The sequence below is a fragment of the Electrophorus electricus genome, chromosome 8, assembly GCF_013358815.1.
Source record: "Electrophorus electricus isolate fEleEle1 chromosome 8, fEleEle1.pri, whole genome shotgun sequence".
Taxonomy (NCBI): Eukaryota; Metazoa; Chordata; class Actinopteri; order Gymnotiformes; family Gymnotidae; genus Electrophorus; species Electrophorus electricus.
In genome coordinates this window covers 11947737-11971247 of record NC_049542.1, presented here as the reverse complement: position 1 = coordinate 11971247, position 23511 = coordinate 11947737, and the positions used below count along the sequence as shown (strand labels likewise).

At 40.4% G+C, this 23511-nt stretch overlaps 1 protein-coding gene across 1 annotated transcript; it reads left to right on the top strand.

Annotated features, from left to right (window-relative positions):
* Positions 1 to 9: 9 nt before the first annotated feature.
* chrna11 (cholinergic receptor, nicotinic, alpha 11) lies at positions 10 to 22929 on the top strand. The gene is made up of 10 exons (XM_027002315.2): positions 10 to 108; positions 3108 to 3247; positions 4008 to 4052; positions 5132 to 5241; positions 5991 to 6070; positions 14022 to 14189; positions 16445 to 16639; positions 18487 to 18573; positions 19436 to 19545; positions 21216 to 22929. The coding sequence occupies exons 1-10, from the start codon at positions 57 to 59 to the stop codon at positions 22074 to 22076; spliced, it is 1848 nt and encodes a 615-aa protein (XP_026858116.2). The 5' UTR covers positions 10 to 56; the 3' UTR covers positions 22077 to 22929.
* The last annotated feature ends 582 nt before the right edge of the window (positions 22930 to 23511 follow it).

The following is a 23511-nucleotide window of genomic DNA, read 5'->3' as shown; positions in this document are numbered from 1 at the left end:
CTCTCTCTCTCTCTCTCTCTCGTCTCTGCATTTCTGTCCTCTTCATATCACTTGGAATGTGGCACTCTTTGGCTTTGACTCTGTTTGGAATCTCTGCTTTGGTCCAGGGTAGGTTCTTCACTGAGTGTGTGTGTGTGTGTGTGTGTGTGTGTGTGTGTGTGTGTGTGTGTGTGTGTGTGTGTGAGGGGGGGTCGTATGAGTGGTAAATGGATAAAGAATACTCTGGAAGAGAATGTTAATGTCTGTGGGAAACCAGTACACTTTGCTTTGCACCAGTATTGCTTCCCTGTAATTACTATATTACTGATATACCTGTATGCTTGCATAGTACATTAATGCACTGTTTCCATATGTAACGGACAGATTTTTTCTTTACTGTAGAAAAAAGAGAGGGAGAGAAAGAAATGAAAGAGAAACATGCTTTAGCGGTGAAGCACAGGAAACTGCAATCATAAATTTCAGCTCCCCCCTATTATTCGTCTCCCCCCTCCTTTCTCTCCCCCTCTCTTTCTATGTCTCTCTACTTTACTGTGCCTTGGATGCATTCATCCATATCCATGAATAAACAGGCAGGAGAAACAGGACTTGGTAGAGGAAAGAGAAATAGATAGAGATAGAAAGAGAGAGAGAATGAGAGAGAGATACTGTCAGATTTGTGATTCCATCTGGCAGCCTTGTTATGTTATTATGGACATGTTGCTGCAGTGGAGTCAAGAGGCATTGTGTGTGTGTGTGTGTGTGTGTGTCTGTGTGAAGGAGTATTAGCCTGTGTGTGACAGTGAATTGTTATGGGTAATTCTCTCTCTCTTTTGAACTTTCATTGCTACTGTCACCATCACAGTGATTCATAGGCACTGTATTCTCATAAATCACCTTCTTGTTATAGCATCCTGCTGGAATAAGTGTCGCATCAGTGTCATCAGATACTCCTTATAACACCTGCAATATCAGATAATGATAATTTTTTTACAGTGGATTACAGAAACACAGTGGTGCAGGGAGAAAATCTGAACTGAATAACTTAACTCATCATATAATTTAAATATACCTTTAAACACATACATACAGCTTTGCTGTTTTATGTTTATATTATGTTCACAATGAGAGAAAGTAGAATCCAGCCTAAACTCAAAATTGAAGCTAAAAGGTTTAGAATTACAAATAAATGAAGAATCTATTTGGCTTCCATGAGCTTTGGCCGTATTATTCACGAAACATGCAGGATAAGGGGATGATGAATTATTTACTCTGCAAGATGTTCATGAATCACTCAGAAACAATGAGGAGCAGTTGTATCTTTAAAAGGCACAAGGGCGTTTACATAGTGTACAAGATGTGAACTAAAGAGTTTTGCAAGGAGTTCTTTGAACACACCAGTGCTTCATATATTTTTAATGTAGCAACCAAGGAGTTTTAAGTATCAGAAAGCATTTGTAGCAGTATAGCATTTTTAGTACAATTGATTATGCTGCAGGAATCATTATGACAAGCTTAGAGCACCTAAACCTTTAAAATAAGAATAATGAATCTTAAAAACCTTATCTGACTTTCAAATTTGTAACTTTCAAATGTAACATTATGGTTAGCTGTAACAGTGCAGTTACTTCATGTAACATAGGAATATTACAAAGCAATATTACAGAAAGTATCCTTGCCCCTGAAACTTAAACCTTAATTATTCGAATTTGTTTATATTTATTTTATTTCATCTGTGATGTTAAATGGTGTTTCCAAACAAAATTACATTGTGTCTAATTGCTAGGCAGCACTTTACAGCAGTGAAACACTGTAAGTCCCTGGGTCCATATCAATCCCTGTTTTTCAGACACAGAGGCAGCTCAAAACCAGAGGTGAAATAACGTCAGAGGTGAAATATAAATTCCAGTTTGGGAAAGGAGTGATGGGGTCGGGTGGCGGGGTGTGTGCTCCCTGGCTGCCCACCTTTTTTGTTCATATTTTCATGTATGTAAACACCACACATGTTGCTAATGAAGGTGAAACTCTAAACACCACACGTTCCTGGGCGAGACACAACTCTAAACACCACACACACAACATATGTGGTCATGACACAACTAACCACCACACATATTGCTAGCTGAGACAACTCTAAACCAGACATGTTGCTGGTTGAGACACAACTAAAAACCAGACATGTTGCTGGTTGAGACACAACTCTAAACATCACGTATGTTGCTTGGTGGAGAGACAGTCTGAGGCCCAAAACCTTCCTTAAAGGATATGATAGATGTTTCCCACAAATCCACTGCACAGCTCAACAAGTGCCTTGCAGAACCTTGCTCCTGGTTAGCACTCGTGCTGATCAGTGATCTGGATGGGGGGATGCATGTGGGTCTCACTCTTTCTAACTGCATTCTTCTTCTCTTTCACTCATCGTTTCTTGCCGATTGAAGGTGATGCCCCTTTCTAATTATCTAGGATTGGTACTGATGCTTGATGCTTCTTCTGAAGTTGTTTCAGATGTGAGTAAGGTACTGATCTTGGATTAGTGGACCGTAGGGTGTAGACACTTTGTACTCATGTCACATTCCCCTCTCTGTTCCTCTCCTCTTTTATCTTCTTGCTGGGTTTGTGACACCACATTAACCCGTAAGTTCTATGTTGTAAATGTTTGATATATGATTGCAGTTATCTCCTGATTGAGCTTCTTGGGCCATTTTTTTACCTAGAAAAAAGCCCCTATATGAGATCCTTTTGCACTGCACAATTGGTGGAGAATTTGAGCTTTTCTGGTTAATCCTTAGCATTTAAAGACACAAAAAGGTTGACTATGTGGCCATTGGCACTACTTTTTCATCCCCTCCACCTAAACCCCATGTGAAATGCCAACTCCCTGCATTTTACCCCAACTGCCCTCTTTTAGCCTTCTCCACACTTCCAACCTGGGTAATATGATTAATGTTGTTAATGTGGTTCATGCCAGTCTAAAACAAATTCAACTGCCTTGTATTTATGTCCTGTTCTAGTTTGGATGTTTGTGATGGCATAACTAGGTGTGCAGTCAATTACTATTCGGAAGACTGCTTGCGCCATCTGCTTGCGTGCCTATCAGACAGAGCTGCGCTCTCTCTATGTCTCTCTCACAGTATCCGTGCAGGGCCCTTACCAGAGGGCTCTGTTGAAAAGCCTGCTCAAGGATTACAACCCGATGGAACGGCCAGTGGCCAATGACTCCCAGCCCCTCACAGTCGTCCTCTCACTCAGTTTGGTACAGATCATGGATGTGGTGTGTATCTCCAGCCGTCATTCATGCTCTCACCTTAGTTGACCGTTTCCAGGGTTACCAGTGTTCTTGCTGTCTTTACTTTTTCTAATTCTGTGATCGTGTTTCTTTGTTCTTGGATTGTAATATGAGTTTTGTTGCCTCCTTGGCAACTTTGAATCACCTCCTTGGTAACTTTGAGACATAGTTTGGCCATGTTATGGTTTTGTCTGTCTAAAGTGATTTTGCATTTTGTGTCATGCTATAAGTGTAAATGATTAATATTACCAAATGTTTTTATATGCTAGCATGATGACCCAAAGGATTGCTCACCTCAACAGCTGTTTATTGTGCTCTTTATCCTTGTGGAAGTTTACCCATCATTTTGCTCCTTTCTCACTGTCAGTGGGGTGGCATGGCATTCTATGTCCCTCTTCACTTGCTTTGTTGATACGCTTGCTCTGTGACACTGACCCTGAGTGCTCTCATTGTATTCTGTCTGGTTTTCTGGAAATTGCTTAAATTTGACCATGGAAAATTGGACTTGCTTAGGTTGTAACTTTTTGTTTTTCTGTAGGATTTGTTTTTCTCTGGGTTTTGCTTTTCTACATTCACTGTACCTGGTTAGGTTAATTGATTTCCATGTGTGAATCTGTCTGTCTGTTGAGCGTTTCCTTGCTTGCTGTGAGTGGTTATATAACTCTAGTTATTTAGAACTTCATTTAACAATGTTGAGACATGCACTTTGTGAAAATTATTGTGAAGATATCTCTCTCTTTTACAGGATGAGAAGAATCAGGTTCTCACCACCAACATTTGGCTCAACATGGTGAGCCTGAATAGAGCACACTGGGCAGAAACCTAAGTCTTGTCTGTAAATAATTAAAAAAAAATCATGCATGAATCAACATCGTTTATACCATTAGCAGAACAACAGTTTGATGTTGGGGTGTACTGGGGATGGATGTGAGTCTCCTGTAAACTATGGAATATACTGTTAGTCCATTTATTAAAAATGAAGGTTTTTGTATGAACAAGTGCAGAGATATTAATGACACTGACATCAGTAATATTTCAACAGGAATAAAGGTAAGTTACACTGCAGTTTTTATTACCTTAACATCTGTACCCCAACTGGAGTTACTCTCTTTTGTACATTAGTAAAACATGTAGAGGTATAAATTGCGGTGTAGTATACAATCCTTTAGTGTTTATGTGGTGTTAGTGAACTACCTGTGATTACAGAATCCAGGACTGGACAAAGTCCAGATCAAATACATCTATTCCCTTTACAGATAATAAACATTATCATCTTCATGTCACAAAAGCAGCTCTGCTTTATTAACGTAACCTTAAAGTAGTGGTGTTACTTACTATATAGTCACTGTTTATATGGACAAATTAATTAACAGTTATTAATATTAAAATATTGTTTGATGATTTGTGGAATAGATCCATGTATAAAGGTCTTTACATAATTTCACAAATTATTACATTGTAATTAAACATTTTAAAATATGTTGTCAGTCTCCAGCCCAGAGGCATTATAAGGCAGCTGTGGTGCTCAGTCTTGTTCTGGAAATATGAGTTAGAAAGTGCAGTGTTATACTTCATCCAGCTCATCTGATTAAACTCACCAGCTAATTATCAAGCCCCTTATGAGCCGTGGTGGGAGGAGAACGTGGGTACACAAGCGGGGACCACACATGAACATATGGTGCCAGAGGGCATGTTGGCAGTGGTTCTGTTGGCCGTGTTACATTTGGCAAAACATGAAGTCGTGTTTCAGTGGAGGTGTTAATGGATGGAAATGTGTGAAATCCATGGAAGAAATCCAATCTGAATATTAATTTTTGTTTCTTTGTTTTTAAATATATGTCATCATGTCTTATCTGTCTATCGTCACAGCGATGGTATGATCATTATCTACAGTGGAACCAGTCAGAATATCCAGGAGTGAAAAACCTTAGATTTACCACTGACCAAATTTGGACACCAGACATCCTTCTATACAACAGGTAGAAAAATGACCTTTCACACCCACATGCAAAAGTTTGAAGACCAACATGCCTCTAATCTGAGGATATTGCAGTCCTTATCATTTTTGTCTCCTTAGAGCATAGGTTATATAGTGTTCATACATAATCATATTCCACAAGTATGGCTAACTTTTCTCCTGTAAGGGGAATTTTTTTAAAGTTCCAAAGTTATCCTACTTGAGAAACTTGTCATTGCTGCATACCTAATGAGTCATAGTTTTATACAACTGCAGAGAACTTTGAATCATAAAAAAATGGATTTAACTGCCTTTGGATTGCAGCGTCTGTGTGTTAATTCAAAGTACAAAGCCAAACAGATGAACTACCACAGATTACTGGGGTGCAAATTTTGCCTTTGGGCCAATGTAAACAGTTCTGAGGAAAATACACTTGGCTCAAACGGCTGATTAACTGATTTCGCTTTGCAGCTTTAGGATAATGCAACTCATGCTTCAAATGGAGGGCAGAAAGAATGATCGCCATGCCTGAATCCTACAAACCATACCCCACTCTTGACATTACCCACAAGGTCATGCGCTTTCCGGTGGCACTTCCAAAAAATGCGAATAATTCTTTAGCCTTGAAGGGTAGAGAGCTTTAAGTAGGGGAACCACTAAAACATCCAGCGATGCACCCAACCCCCCCACCCCCACCCCTACCCCTTCATCTGAGAACCTTGAGCCACATAGATGAGATGTGTTTGACTGTGTGTTTCTCTCTACTCACAGTGCCGATGATGAGTTTGACTCGACCTTTAAGACCAACGTGCTGGTGAACTCCAGTGGCTACTGCAATTACCTGCCTCCAGGTTAGTTCTTCTCCTGTTGAAGCCAGCTGCAAAATGTACTGAAGGCATATGTTTTGTTAATGCAAATTAAGCACATATTTAAACCCAATAAATGTATCTAAATATTTATGTCCTGAATAGTAAAAAGTAGGCGTGTTGAAAAACTCTAATTTGAATAAATTAGCAATGCCCTCTTTGCATAATGCAGAGATAAAAAAAGGAATATTGCCATAATGAAGAAAGGACATGAAAATGAGACATCTGTTGTTTATGCTGCGCCAATGATAAATTATAAGTGGGTCAGTTTTGGGCCTGATTCACCCATCTCCATCAGATGTAAAAGGTTCCAAGATAGTTTTTAAGGATTATTTCTTCAAATTAGGCCTATCCAGTTGTGTGAGGTATGAAGTTATTCTTAATTTGCACCCCTCCCCCATATACTCTCAAGATGGTTGTGGCTCACCCAACTTTGAATCATAAATGCTAAACATATTTATAATTTATGAATGAAAACCCTGTAGTCTGGAGGGGTATACTGACTCTCTCATGTGCAGTGAGATCTTGACATCATCTGACAAAGACAGTCAAAGAGAGCAGAACTAAATGAAGTGGGCAAACTAGCTAATTATCAACCTGTCTCTTTTATGTTTTATGTAAAAGCTCAGAGCTATGTATCAATATATGGATTAACAAGATCACAATAGCAGTTACCAATCTGTAGTAACTGTTATCGCTATGAGAACAGCACACCACAATGCTGCTGATAGATTTTAAATGCTGGTCACTTGAAGGCCATGCTAAACTGGCTAGATATCACAGACCACCTGTTCCTAGCTGTTAATTTTTTGTTAATTTTTTCCCTTTTGATTTCTCACTACAAAGTATTCTTAGCAGTTGCCGTGCTTCTTTTATCATTTCTTCATTAGAAATGTGAGGTCCCCAGATCCTGAGATGCAGGAGTCTGCCTAATTTTAACCAGTGTGTGGTGTTCTAATTTGGCCAGGTCAGCTAGCTTGTGTGCTCAGATTTGTAAAGCCAAAAAAGAAGTAAAATCCGACTTCATGTGAACATGTGTTTCACATGTTTAATATAAAGTAGAGTTTGACTGTGTGCCAGCTGTTAGAAAAAGGCATTTATAAAGGCTTTTATAAAGGATACAACTGAGGCACTTGGAACATATTTATATGGGATAAGTATGCAAGCTGAAGGTGAAACATTTATGAAATATTTATGTGATTGCAGCATGGTGATGAATGTGTGTGGAGGTGTTTGAATTCTGAAATACATCAAAAGGTATTAAAAGTGAAGCAGATTTCAGTGTTTATTTTCTCTTTTTTTAATTCTTATTTTTTATTGAGCCACAATCTCATTAGTGGTTTAGACTTGGATTTTTCTGTAGTTGTTTTGAGGCAATAACTGTCATTAAAAGTGCTGTACAAACAAAATGCAATTGAATTGAATTGTTTGAACATATTTGAAACAACACAAATGTATAAACTACCTTGAAAGCAAATAACTCATGTAGAACTAATATGCGCAATTTAACTGGATAAGGCCCAAGGATTTTTTTTCAGTGTAATAAATGAAACAAAACATCCATAATGTGCAGGAACCAAGTTATAGGGGGAACACTGGGTGTCACATTTAAGTTTTCTTATGACTTGATTTGAAAGGAATCCGGTGATATTATTCTCACTCGCATTTGGTGCCAATCCAGTGGTATTTCTGTTGCATGTACTAATTTTGTATGATTGATATAAATATATACTACAGCAAAAACATGGTGTTTGCTCTGGGCACACACATCCAACCAACATCAGTAAACAGCAAACCAGCATTAAACTCTCTCTTTCTATCTCTTTCCCTTTCCTTCTCTCTTTCTTGCTTAGAGTCTCTCATATGCAGACATGCACACAAATGCACAGAGCTCAGTATTGTAGGCAGACAGATTTAAATAAACTCTCCATCTCTCTCCCTACTCCCCCCCCCCCCCCCCCCCCACACACACATACACACTGACACACAGACCATGGTACTATAATCCAAAAGGTTTAAATAAACCCACAGACACTGCACAGGCTCGGCACTGCAAAATAAAGTACCTATGTGAACCCTCACAGCTTTCAGTCTCAGTGATGTGTGTATAAATACCCCACCCCCCAACACACACTCACTCACACTAGAGTCAGGAACTCTTCATCTTCAATCTTCAAGTCAAGTCAACCATATATATGGCAGCCATAAACACATGCACGCACACACGTGCGCACACACACACGTGCATACGCACACACACACACACACACACACAAACACACACAAACACGCGTGCACACGCACACACACACACACACACACACACACACACACACACACACACACACACACACACACAAACTCATGTTTTACTTTCTTGTATCCAAGATCTCAAGCAGTGGATGAACATAAACTTCTTAAAACTAAATATTGACAAAACATAAGTTCTAACAAAACATAAGCACTAAATCCAAAATCTCAAAATCCTCCAATTTTGAATTCGATCTGGACAGTGTCTTGGTCAAATCTTCATCTACAGTTAGTATATTTTTTGACTCCTCATGCTCTTTTGAACCCCATATCAAGTCACTGGTTAAAAATGCCATTTTTCTTCCCTGTAATATCGCTAGGCCCATGCTCTCCAAACAAGACACTGAGACTCTAGTTCATGCTGTCATCGCCTCCCATCTTCATTACTATAACTCACTCTTCATTGGCATCCCAAACAAAACCATCTGCTCACTTCAATATGTTCAAAATTCAGTCGCTAGAATTCTACTACATGTTAGAAAATCAGCCCACATCGCCCTATTCTACATCATTTACACTGGCTCCCCATGCCTGAACGCATTCAGTATAAATGCTCCTCCTTATGTTCACTTCCACCTCCCTACCTAGCTGAACCCCTACACTCATACTGCCCCACCAGTACACTTTGGTCTTCTAATGCAGGTCTCCTCTCCATCCCCAAGTTTAGACTGGTCTCTGTGTGAGGCAGATCTTTTAGTGTCATGGCCCCAAAATTATGGAACACTCTACCTCAATCTCTCCATCTCTGCTCTTCATGCTTTCAAATCACAACTTAAAACATACCTCTTCTCTCAATGTTTCTCATAACATTTCTTCCTATTCATAATTGTTAATTATTGTGTTGAATGTATCAATTAATGTTCACTTTTTTGCTTTCTCCATCTTTATTGTTATTATAAAGCAACCTTGAGTCTATGAAAGGTGCTATATAATACCAATTATACTGGTATACTCAAGTGAGTTCTGATAACATGGTACCAAGCAATTAATGTTAACACACCTAATGTTGAGACCTAATGTTGACACCTAATGTTGACACCTAATGTTGAGACCTAATGTTGACACCTAATGTTGAGACCTAATGTTGAGACCTAATGTTGACACCTAATGTTGACACCTAATGTTGACACCTAATGTTCATGGCCTTGGTATTGTGTTTTGAGGGACAAGAGCAACACATTCCTGGTGCAAATACTGCATTTCATGCATCTCAGTTTCTAGACCTGCTCTTAGCTCAGTTGTGCTCATACTAGTGCTGGCCAAGAAACAATTGAATAACAACTAATCAACAACTGAGCAGCAAGAAGCTAAACTAAACTTCTGGTCTCCTAAAATGCAAGGACTATGTATGAAGAAATTAAAAACTATATCACTGTCCATACAGTCTGCACTGCATAATTAGAACATTAATCAGTTTAATTAATAGGAAGTTGTTTGTTATGCATTTGTTTAAACCTAGGCAAGCAACTGAATATGCCCTTTATGAAATAATAAAAAAATATTTTCTTTGTGCAATCTAGATTACTCTAATATTACCATTGTGTAGTGTACAGTAGTTTGCAATTCAGAAAACAAGTACATATGGCATTTAGCTGATGCTTTTATCCAAAGCAACTTACAATTATGAGTGAGTACAATGAGAGCAATTGAGGGTTAAGGACTCAGGGTTCTAACAGTGGCATCTTGGTGGCAGGGGGGCTCGAACTTTCAACCTTCTGGTTACTAGTTGAGTATCTTAACCACTGTTGAGTGTTTGAGGAGCAGATTTGGAGGTGATGAGTAAGCTCAAGCTGTAGGCAAGAGGCTGATGGGTGGAGATGGGCAGAGACTGTTTGCGAATTCATAAATTCATGCCTGCTGAATGAAGACAAATATGTAGAGTGACATTTAAGCCCTTTTTAGAGGATTTTTCTTGGAAAAACAAATATGTTTTTAGGGATTTAATCAATGCCAGGAGAAGGACTTTAAAATGACTTGACTTGGAATAGGGTTAGGCGATACTGTGTGAATAAACGCTTGGCCTCCAAAAGTACTCAGTCTTCTGTGACATTCAAAGCCTTTTCCCCACTAGAATTCAACTCCATTTCTCCGCTCTCAGAGATGTCTCTTACACTCACACAGCTGGTTTCATGTCTACCTACCCTGGCTGCTGGCCCATTTAGACAAAGGACACAGTGGCGTGACTAGCCTGCTAGCTTTTCTCATTGATTAGCCTCTGATTTGAAATACACAGTTCCCATGTGTGGAATCAGCAGGCGATGGTGAGAATCCCACAAATTTCAGGCAAGATTTGTGTCTGGATGGAGTTGAGGAGAGAGCTGTAGTAAAATCTTGAATTATTGATATGGATCAAAAGCATTTTCTACCTGTTTGAGAGGAACCAATTGCTTCTTATCTAGAGAAATGCCATGTAGCTTTCTGATGTGGGAGCAGAATTGGAATGCGGTGGCAAAAAGTGGCCCTCAAACGGCACTCTGATGACATCACAGAGCTGCAGTCTGAAGATGCATCTCCACAGACAAACATATGCTACTGTCGCTATTTTGGCACAGGGGTGTTTTGCCATCTGAGGACTGGGGGTGGATGGAAGCACAATATTATTCAGTTTGTTTCCTTCAGAAGGCAATCACAAAAAACCCCAACAGAAATGTCTGTGCTATTTGGTGACAAACTTTTCTAGGACTTTCTTCTTCTGGCATGGCAGACATGCTTCTGTAACAAAGGTCTTTGTATAAATGCTCAGCCATCAAATGCTTTCTGAGCAAGTTTTATCTGCAGCAGTCAAGGTTTAAGTTTCCAACAGTGGCCACAAATGTCAGTATTAGCATTTTATCTAAGGGTTTGACTGTGTTTTTCTTGCCCTGATAGCCTGTAGAGTACAGATGGCATGTTGATGATGAGACAAGATGGTTGTCAGTGCTGTGTGCCAAAAATGGGATTAGAGGCTTAACACAAGGCTGGAGCCTTTTTCAAGGCTACTGGGCTACTGTCACCAGATTGAAAGCTTGGTAGGAAAGACCTGCTGGATGGGAGTTTTCATTTTCTGTGTACAGTGAGCGGTACTTTTACTTTACAACCTGGCCATAGGAATTAGTTAATTCAGATGACTCAGTTAATCAGTCAGCAGCTAGTAACTAATGAATTCCACGAGTTAATTTTTATAGGACAAATTAAAATCTTTACCTTTAATGGAGAAATGAGTTACATGTCTTGTGATATATGACCATTAAAACCCCCCCACAAACAAACAGAGAAGTAAAATGGATTATTCATGCATTTTGTCTTTGTAGAAAAACAGGAAATGGTACTTCTCTTCAAGTGCAGTGAAATGCTTTAGTAGAAGCACTATTGGGAACATTACATACAACCCAAAACAGGATTTGCATTGCTTTCTTTCCTCCCTTTAGATGCCATTGCTGTTTTGTCTTGTCGTTCCCTGCCACATCATAAAGTGTGCCTGTCTTAGCTGTCCCAAGATTCTGGCAGGAGCTTCCTGCCTGACTGCTTCTCCTTGGCCATCAAGAGCGGCTGCAAGTTCCTCAAGCAATAACCATGATTACTTTTAGAATGCATCCAGTGTGGAAAAGATAAACCATTGGACATAATTCAGGGCTCGGTATTTTCACTGAGCGAATAGCATATAAAAGTATGTAAAAAATATTCTGATCTCGCAAGGTGACTGTTGTTGATATTACCTGGACTGTTTTCCTTCTGTGGAGAAATGAAAATAAATATAGACAATAAATATAGACCTATTATTTATTTATTTTTACTGATTCTGTTCTATTCACTAACATGGAAGGTGCTGAACCTGCAGTAGCCATTAGAGATGCCATAGGCCATTTTCTCTGTTATTTATAAAATGCTTTCACTGAGATGCAAATGTAAACATATAGACAGTCAGAAGATGATGTTTCAAAAGGTAGATAAACAGCATTTATTTCAATAGTGCTTGCACAGAGCAACAGAACAATATGGCCATTTTAGAAATTGAAGCTCAGACATTAGTTTAGTCTTTTATTTGCTACAATTCACTCAGCACAGGCGTTCTGTATATTCATTCTGCATATTCAGTCTGCATATTCATTCTGTATATTCATTCTGCATATTATGTATATTCATTCTGCATACTCTTTATGAATATTCATTATGTATATTGTATGCTTTCTCATTCAAGATCATTCTTATTTTTTGTTTCCCCACTACTGATCAGTGAGTGAAGAAAAGCTGTCAAAGCAGATATTAGCCCCAGTTCCTATGATCTCAGTCATAAAGTCATCTGGATTTGGTACTCTTTCACAGTGTAGCTGAGTGAAAGGCAGCTCTGGGTTGACTGGGAGTAGTAATATTGTTTGTGTGGAAGCTAGTTTTCAGAGAACATTTACACCATATATAGATGATCATTTTCTTTCGGAGACCACTTCTCCTGCTGTTTTGTGTTAAGGTTCACTCTGTCATGAGCAAATTACTTGGACATCAAAGTAGTTTGTATACCGTATTCAGTCCATGTAATATTTTTGCACTTCTGTATAGAGTTAATAAATTGTAGCTCTAAATCATTTTTCCCCTAATTCCGTTAAACTTTAAATGTTTTTTTCTTGTTTCTCGTGTCCTCCCTGTATCTGTATGGTATATCCTCAGTGCCATTTGTTTTATGCTGGGTTTAATTTTCAGTGTTTTGATGCTTTAACAATTGTTAAGGCTACTACTTCAGCAGTGATGAGATGTAAGAAAGCATTTTCAAGGTCTGCTTGTTCAAACTGAGCTCATTTACAATGAGAAGTTTGAGTGCTGCTTGTCAGCTCTCTTTGACGTTTGTTCACAGCGCCTTATCAAATTGGCTTTCTCACTTCTGCTGCAGAGTTAATCAACCCTGCCTGTGTGTGTGAAGGTATGTAGGTCTGGGTGTGAGTAGCCTAGAAAGGTATCTTCTTGTGAGTATTTGTCCTGTTTCCTGCACTGTGCTCTGTCAAAAATAGAGAGTTCAATTTAATTTAATTTTGAGTTGTTTGCTGTCTCTGGAAGATGAGGTCGCAGTGACATGGCACTTCATGCACTCTGAATACTCAATACTCAATGCTCACAGTACAAGTTCACAGTACAGTAAGCATAATCGATACAAAAACCCTGGAGCAGGCTTCTGTAAAATATACATATACACATTTACAATATTTAAGAAAATCAATTTATATAGGTAATCTTGGTATTTTTTCATAGTGGGGTGGGTTAATTCTATAAGCAACATTTTTTGCACAGACCATGTAAGATGTAACTAAAATGTAAATGTAAGCATGGTCCCACTTTATAGAGTTGTTTGTAACATCTGCATACTAACACAGTCAGGTGGGTATGATCATAATAACTACATGTGTCTTACTCCTGCTGTATGTTCACTAACCCACATCTGAGCATTTGTAAGGACATAGGTATCTTGTGGCTAACACTTAACTGACTGTGCTTGTGCATAGGTGTCAAAGACACCCTTATTTAAAGTGGGACTTGGCCTACAGATGTCTGACTACCAATCTTGTTCAAGCTGTCCTACATTAGCATATGGTGGACACATCTCTTTGATGTCCATGTCTCTGGTTACTTATTTTATGATCATATTTAAACCCATCCTCAGGTATCTTCATGAGCACCTGTAATGTGGATGTTCGCTGGTTCCCCTTCGACATCCAGAAGTGTGAGCTGAAGTTTGGCTCGTGGACCTTCGATGGCTGGTTGCTGGACCTCCAGATGAGTGAGGCGGATATCTCAGGCTACATGCCCAATGGCGAGTGGGACCTTGTGGGTAAGTGGAGATGGAGAATACCTCTTCTCAGTAGCTACAGAATCCTCCATGTATATGAAGGGCTTAGATGTGTGTTCTTTCTGTACTGGTTGGCTGGAACTGGAGATAATCAGACAGCTCATTGGACAATATCGCAACATAAAATCCAGCTAGCTTAGTTGTGGACTCTGCTTGCTTAATTTAGCTGTGAAAGTAGAAGAAAATTAATCTTGGCTTTATGTGGGGTAGGGCATTTGCACCAATACACCACAGTCAGTTCTCAGTAACTATGCAGGATTTGCTTGTTGGAATGAAGCCTTACTTGTAGATGCTGTAACCAACATAACCAGTCTCATTTCTCAGTTTTACTGTACTTTTACTGCATCCAAGCATTCTTGAAGACTGCAAAGAATGCTGAGTGTCTTGCAGTGTTGTTTTCTTGTTCATGTTCTCTAATTCTGTAAACTAGTTTTGTTGCATTACTAAAGATTGGCATGCTTATTACAGACACAACATGTTAGGGCTTTAATGACATTTTTTTTCTGGAAAACTTAGTAATGGAGTGTGATTTGAGAACATATACCAATAAGGTGAGATGTTAAATGTGCTTGCATGTTTTCAGTGTGTGAAAAAAACAAATCTGGAAAATTTTCAGATGCATGTTTGCTCAAGGATGTGCTTATATTTAGCCACATATTCATTCCATGTGTTTGGAGCATGCTGTCACCAAAACTGCTTTGGAAATGCAACAACTAAGAAATATTTTTGGAGTCTGCATATATAGTCATAAGAAAGGGTATTAAACCTTATCCATTCTTAGTTTTTCATATGACTATCCAAATGTGAAAGCATTTTGCATTTAATTTGTGCTGCTGATGCCTGCAATCTTTATCAATAAATTGACTGACCGAGTTCACTTTTGTTTTATTAATATTGAATTTAATTAGTTGAATGAGACAAAAGAATGAAAGGTTTTGTCATGAGCTGTTCCCATTTGGGCATGTGTGAATGTCATAAGGGATTTCTACTGGAGTAAGCACAAATAAAAACCCCATTTGACACCTGACCGAGGCCCCACTGGGAATATGTGGAGAACCCTCATACAGAATGAACAGTTCTTCCACACTGCAAAGCGAAACCAGCTGACTTTATCCCCATTACGTTTAGGCCTCCAGTCTTTCTTGATCCGATGGGAGCCAACTTGATTATGTTCAATTGAATTAAGTGGCTAAGCAGAAGTCGATAAAAATGAGTTCAAACACTGCCCATCTTGGTCTCTTTTCTCATTTTTATTCTTTTATTTTCTTTTTCTTCTGTTCCGTTTTTCACCTCCCTCGATGCTAAGTCATCTTTCATACGACACCTACTCCCTAATATCATAATTTCATTCTCATGCATCAGGTGCTTCCCTTTTGGTTTGAGCTTTCAGTCCGTCCTACCCTGCTTCTTAGCTGAACGTGAAAAATAATTTGCTGGACATTAGCAGAACATTAAAAATCCCTTTACTCTGCCTCCTTAGCTGCACTCCACCAAGATACGCTTGAGCAATTAGCAATAGATGAGGATTTGACTCCCAGGGCCACAGAGAAAACAACACCTCATGGTGTAGTTCTGCTGATGCACACTAAAAGGAGCCTAGGAGCAAAGGTGTGTCACGTCTTGTCCAGGGGGACGTGAACAATTTGAACCTGTCCACAGTGAAGCATCGGGGCAGACCTCCAGAGGCATTACAGGCAATGGCACTGGAGGCAGTCTGGGCTTCTGCTGCAAGGCAAACCCATTAATTTGATTTCCACTAGGATCATACAATAGCTAAAACAGCATTTCATTTACATTTATGGCATTTAGCAGACGCTCTTATCCAGAGTGATTTACAAAAGTGCTTTGTCATTTACTCATAGAATATATCCTAGTACAGTACAGTAGGTTAGAGTCCTACATACCAATGAACTAGAATATTGTAGAATACAGGGAGCAATGCTGACACCTAGAAGTACAAAATTCATAGGGTCTATCTTAAACAATGATGTGTGATAAACAATAAGTGCTAGAGTTTGTTAAACAACATAAACAATACCCTACAATAAGTAATAAAGATATTTAAACAGCAGATATTTAAACTCACAAATGAAAGCTTATGGGTGATTAGTGATCTTAATTCACTTATTTGTCTTTGTTAGAAAGCCTGATGACATTACACTCACACTAGAGTGTGAGTCTTTAGTGCAGCACCAAACTGGTTTCAAGCGAATATTTCTCCTCTGTTATACCCTCAGGAATGCCTGGCACCCGGAATGAGCTCTTCTATGACTGCTGTAAGGAGCCATACCCAGATGTGACGTTTGTGGTGACCATCCGCAGGCGGACGCTCTATTATGCCCTGAACCTACTCATTCCTTGCGTGCTTCTCTCCTCCATGACACTGCTCATCTTTCTGCTGCCCGCTGACTCTGGAGAGAAGATCTCACTCGGTAATTAGGCCAGTGGAGAGGAGAGGCATGATAGTTTTGGGGGTTATCATAAAACTTTACCATACAACACTTATTGTGCTATGCTATTTACAAAGCACATCTCACCAGCAGTAAAAGTGGGAGTTCCACATTTCAGGCCAATGCCTGTTTGGTCTCGTAGATGCCCCACTTATGTATAGAGTCTCCTGTTCTGGCTCTGATAATATGGCTCCAGTGGCCCAGCAGGTTAAGAGATTTGCATCCTATAGCCTGTAGCTATATTAGGTGCAGCCAGTCCTGCGTGGCTGTCAGCTTTCACACACAGAGCAGGGAAGTCAGCAAACCCCTTGAAGCACGTTCAGCTAGCCAGTGATGTGGTGCATGGTTGATGTGGTCGGAAAGGTGCAGAGGCTGGCTTCACACAGAATATAACTTTTTCAAAACAACAATTGCTGACAATACATCACAATTTCAGCCCATCTCCTGCACCAGCCTCCTGCTGCAGTGTAATGACTTTTCTGCTCATCCCAAATAAAGTGCATCCAATTTTTGTTTTCTTTTTCCCAACATGGAAAGCTAAAAAGATCCACACAGGTAGTAATTGCAACAGAGATGGAGTGTAAAACATCAAACAGTTAAGCCTAAACTATAACCAGGCTTGTTTTGAGGGGGATGTGGTGGATGCCATGCCCCCAGTAAAAAAAAAAAAAAAAAAACACAGACAAAAACTGCCATGCCCCCTTTGCATATACCTTTGCATGTTCAGACTTGTTATATATCACATAAGATGTCCGTTATCGATATTTGAAATCTATATATAAACAAGTTCTTGAAACCAAATTATGAGTGGTGCAAACTGTTAACCTCTGTTTTGAATGCAAACATTAAGGAGTAATCTGACCACTTTCATGCTTTTCACTGAAGCCATGTCTCAGAAAGATGCTTTGCTATAGACCTTATATAGGGTATATTACCCTATATAGGGTAATTAATCTATTGACATGATTAAACAAAATCAATGTAGAGAGAGAGCGAGAGAGAGAGAGAGAGAGAGAGAGAGAGAGAGAGAGAGAGAGAGAGAGAGAGAGAGAGAGGGGATCTATGTGGAGCCTGACAAAGACTAAGAACTGTATGGAAAGCTCCCAAAACATTTGGAATACACTTTTTACAGCTGGAAATGTTCAAGCATGTTTTTATATATATACACACATTTCATATCACAGGTTAAAGGGCTGCTTGTTATTTCTTACTGATGGCTGGCACTGATTGGTTATTGATATGTCTTCGTCTTTTTAAATGGGGCCGGGTCATTTATAGTGGTTTGTAAAAGGTTCATCAGTCTTGTCTATTGATCTTGTCAAGCAGCTGAGCTTGTTGCAGGTGTTTTATTGGCTGTTATGCCAGCAGAGTACTTTTGAAATTTGGGCTCAAAGCAAGTCAAAAGAGACCACAAGAAGATTGAAGGGGATTTAGGGTGAAATGGAGATGGATGGATGGACACAGTAGAAAACAGGAGAGGAAAAGATGGATAACAGCAAGAAGGAGGGAGAGGAGGACATGATTGGGAGTAAAGTGGGATTGGGGATGAAATATTGCCCAATGTAATGCCTTTTATGTATTGCACCATAAAGCTACAGCACATTAGCCAATCAACACCAATCAAATTCGGTCCATACTAATCTATCCAATCTGGAGGGTCATTTCACCTAGGCCTGGCTTTGAAGTGGTCATGTGAGTTAGTCTGGTTAGTTCTAACTCTGGTTAGTTCTAATAGGAAGTCCTAAATCCCAGTAAAAGTTCATTACTGCATCAGACCATTCCTCAAACATTTACTGACACACTTTATCCCTTACCCTCTGTCTCTACAGGTATTACTGTTCTTCTCTCTCTCACAGTCTTCATGTTACTGGTAGCAGAAATTATGCCTGCCACCTCTGACTCCATTCCACTCATAGGTAAGTTTGTGTGTGCATATTTGTGTGTGTGTGTGTGTGTGTGTGTGTGTGTGTGTGTGTGTGTGTGTGTGTGTGTGTGTGTGTGTCTGCACGTGTGTTTGTGTGCGTATGTGAATGTCTGTGATTTTTTATACCTTTGTATACTGAGTAACACTATGTGTATGGTTATCTTGTACATTTGGGTCCTTGCCTGAGATGTAACTCAGTTTAATTTATTTACTCCTCATTTAGAGTTCACTTAGTTAATTGACATGAAGTGTGTTCCATATTAGAGGATTATGAAATGAATGTAAATGTTAAAAGTTTGTCCTGAAAGTACCACGAGCTCTTGTTTTTAGAACAAACTGGACGTCATTTTGTACCATGGCAAAGTGTGCTGGTCTTGCTCTGGGGACCACACCATCTGCTCATCTTCTAAATGCAATTGGCTGAATACATTTTGAACAGAAACTAAATTCACTGGTATCGATGGGCAACAATGGTATAGTGGGCCGAAGACCCTCCTCATTTTCTGCTCTCCCTCATTTATAGTCCCCCCACTAGATCTGTGGGGATATACACACACACATATATATATATAAAACTCTCTTCCTTCATTTTCTCCTCCCTAATTGCTCACTCCTATTTCCTACATAGAGTTCCTCCTTTCTTTCTTTCTCTCTCACTCTCTGTCTCTCTCTCACTTGCTCATATTTTCCATATCTCTCACTGTCTCTGCTTCCCCTCACTGCATTTCATGATTTTTTTCTTCTTCAATTTTTATTATAGGCCAATATTTTGTGTTTTCCTGAATGGCAAGAAGACTTTTTACTGAAAAATTAAAAGTTAAAGCATTATTTATCTATCTTTCTCTCTTTCTCAGGGCAGTACTTTGCTAGTATAATGATCATTGTTGGAATGTCAGTAATAGCAACTGTGGTTGTGCTACAATATCATCATCATGACCCAAATGGAGGAAATATGCCCAAATGGGTAAGTCTCTTTCTCTGTCTGTTTCTCTCTCTTTTTCTTGCACACACATACCCATGTGTGCCCATTAAAGTGAATGTGTACCTCTCTGCTACTCAGTATTTACCTTGACCCACACATCATCCATCTCGTATGTGATGTATTCTTTTCCCCATCATATTGATAAGTGTCAGCAAGTTACCTCATTCACTAATGCTATAGACTAACCCTGCCAAATTGTGGTGAATAAAAAAATGGAGTACAGGTGGATATGGATACACAGTCTATCAGTTCTGATGAATGGCCCTGTTTTGGCATTCTGCAGGCCAATTATCAACTTGCTGGATGTTTTAATCGAACCTATCTGCTTATAATGTCAGCCTCACCAAAAGGCAACCAATAACCAGTGTGCTCATTCAGTCCGGAGGAACCAATATCAAACTGCCACTGCATTGTTGTGACCTTAGCATTACAATAGGGAAAATGGCAGTGATTATATTCAGTGCTGACTAGCTTCATCATTAGTGGAACTGGCTAATGACGGCACATTAGGACAAACTATTTTTTTTACCTTTTCAAAATGGGTGCCTTTAAATCGTAACATTACAAAACATGCACTATGTTGTTATAAATGTATAATAACATATACATGCTGTATCAGTTTAAGAACATGTCCATATAATCACCAGAAATCGAAGACCAGGCTGTTGGTCTCACTGTGAGGTGAAGTTTCACTCACTTGTGTGAGCTGCTTCCCTTTCAGATGAGTGGAGCCTTGGGAGATGTAGTTAATCAAGCAACATGCTCCTACTCCACTTTTATCTGTGACCCATGGCTTACTGTGTATTTTTGCCTGTACAGCGCCTGAGCATGGACTGTCATTCTGGTATGAGAATCACAGTTACTTTATGTGCTATTTAAGTGGATTTTAGTCTAGTAACATGTAGACAGATGAACAATGACAACAAGCCCATTTACTATTTACTACCATTTACTTTTGTGTAGGTGCTAACCTGGGTGAAGAAACCCAGGAATAAATCAGTACATTCATTCAGGGAAGTATCACATCTAACCTAACTGCACTCTGTCTACATCTGAATATATTGCATCTCAGAACACTTAAGTTCTGTAGACACATACTGCTTACCTTACATAACAAACTTCACTGTGAATACTTTGCTTTGGATTTTTGTTCTGTTCTTTTTGGCATTGACCGATTATGTCCATGATATGTGGAGCAAGGCCTTGCCTCTCAGGTAGGCACACGAATTTTATTGCAAATCAGTTACCAGCAAAAAGTTTGTTGGACTAAGCAGGTATTATATCGGTGAATGGGTGTGCATAATTGAGGATAAGCCTCATCTCTTTAAGCCAGCGCATACCTTTACTGGTGACAGCAAAGGCACCTTTACCACTTGCGCATATGCAGAGCAAGATAATAATTTTCTGTCACTTCTTTTTTTGATTTCAACCCCCCCAATTGACTGTCCTCTATACATGTTGCACATCTCTGTTTCTCAAAGTAGCTTTCTCCCAAGTAATGCTGTGAAATTAGACTGAATCTGTTTGGAGCTGTCAATGGCTCGGGCTTGTGGAAACTAACCCTCAGCTAAGCCTGTTTAACCATCTGCAAGTTTCCACCTCTAGTTTTTTTATGATGTTTCTTTCTCTCATTTTGTACCTTGACTCCTCAGGTGCAGCTGGTGCTGCTCCAGTGGGTGGCCTGGTTCCTACGCATGAAGCGCCCAGGTGAGGGCAAGGTGCCCAAACGGCCGCCATGCGCCCCACATCTCCGCCGCTGCTCCTCAGACTCTCAGAGTGGCAGCCTGCCCAATGCGGCTGGCTCTGCCTCGGCCGACATCCACCATACCCACCACCATCATAACACTCCCCACCACTCCCACACCCACCCACCCACCACCCTGCACCCGCTCCATCCCCAGAGCCTGCTACAAGCAGCCGCAGCCGCAGCTGCTGGTGGTAGCCACCCCAACCACTTGCACTCACATGGCGGTGTTGGCAGCAACAATGGTAACCTGCTCTACATCGGCTTCTCCAGCCTGGATGAGGCATCGCCGCTGGGCCTGCTAGGTGAGCCCATACCCAGGAACAGCATGTCGGGTGGCTCACGGGCTGCTGCCGTCCCGCTCCCTGTCTCCATCCCTGCCTCCTTGCCACCAGCCCCACCATCTAGCCCACCCCCACACCTGCCCTCGCAATTCTGCAGCCCACCACCCCCCCCCACGCCCAACCTGGAAGCCACAGGATGCCCCAGCACAGTGTCGGGTGGCGGAGGCGCCTGCTCATGCTCTGCAGGCAGTGGCAGTGGTGGCGACGCCCAGCTGCAGGCCATCCTGGATGAAGTGCGCTACCTGGCTGACCGTTTCCGCGCACAGGATGAGAATGACAGCGTAGCAGAGCAATGGAAGTTTGCGGCAGCTGTCATCGACCGCCTCTGCCTGGTGGCCTTCAGTGTCTTCAACATCATCTGCACAATCTCCATCCTCATGTCAGCGCCCAACTTCGTTGAGGCTGTTTCCAAGGACTTCATCTGACAAGTCGTTGTCAAGCACAATGAGGGGATGCACAATGACGTCAGAAGGCCATGCTGTAACTGGGGAGATCTTCCACTATCTCAAGCTGTTTCTCAGTGACCTTCCTGTCAGAGAGAGAAGCAGGTGTTTAATGTTTGAATGTTGAATGGACCGTACTTTATAGCTTGGGGAAACAATGTTATGCGGGTGAAAATTGATGTATCAAACCCTCTTAGTTATGCCAAACTGTGATGACCTTCAGTGTGTCGCAATGGAACCTTCACTGGTTGCTGGTGGATTCTCCGTGGTCAAGTATTCTGCATCCAGGTTAGGCATCAGGGTGAAAAAATGAAAAGACACAAGAGATGAAATGGATAAAAACTGCAGCTTTGGAAACAGTATCCTGCTGAGCATGATTCCACACAGAAAGGAAGGCAGTAGCCTTGTTTAACAGGTAAAACTATTGTTTAAATAGTGCAAGATCTTTTTTACATCCAAGTATATTTTGGGAATGCATGTGCTCTGACTGGGAAACACAGTTGGTTAGAGGGATCAACAAAAGAGAACGTGAAAGGAGAGAAGGTGCTTCACACATAGTCGACAAATGGTGTGGGTGGTATTGACTCTCCAAGGATTGACAGCAAACAGAAGAAAGTGGGTGGATGGCAACTGTTCCTGCTGCAGCTTGAGTGAAGGAGTGTTGGAATATAGATGGATGCAGACATGGTGTAAGGAAGACAGAACTTCCTCAGATGTGCCTGAGACAGGTATGGAGATTGGAGGAAGTATGGCATCATGGAGGAAAGAAGACAGAGGCAAGAGCAAGGAAAGAAAGAATGAGTCAAGGAAAAAGAAAAGAAGAAAAAGAAAAGAGCAGAAAAGAGAAACAGTTGGGAATGAGACAGAAAAAGACAAACTAAACCCAATGCCTCAAGGCACATTTCAGCAAAGAATCCTTGAGAATCGTGCAGAATTTCCCACTTCTCTCCGTTTTTCACTGTTCTCCGAGAAGACAGAAAGAAGGTGACAGGAAAGAGAATGTTGGAGTGCCGGCACATGCCGGCTACTTCCCGGTCCCAGATCAAACAGCGCAGGCAGGATTTACATTTAGTTGACACTGTTGTCCAAAGCAACATGTTTGGACCAGTGGCACAGGGTGAAGCACGTGAGAAGGAATCAGACCTAAGAGATCCTTACCACTGTCCATTGGTTCTGATGTTCCACATTTGATCTTTCTGTGACCTCCATGCTGTTTCCTTCAAGATCCTGTTCATAGGATTTTTACATTAACGGTTGCTGTGAGAAATTGTTAAATTCACTTGTTGTCTCTCATTTCTAAAGGTTTGGTATGGGTTCCAGTCCTACCTGTTTGACCAGTATACTAAGTGCAGCCTAGTTGACTTTTACATGTGGTCACACTTATCAACACATCTAAAAATATTAGAATAATTTGTTT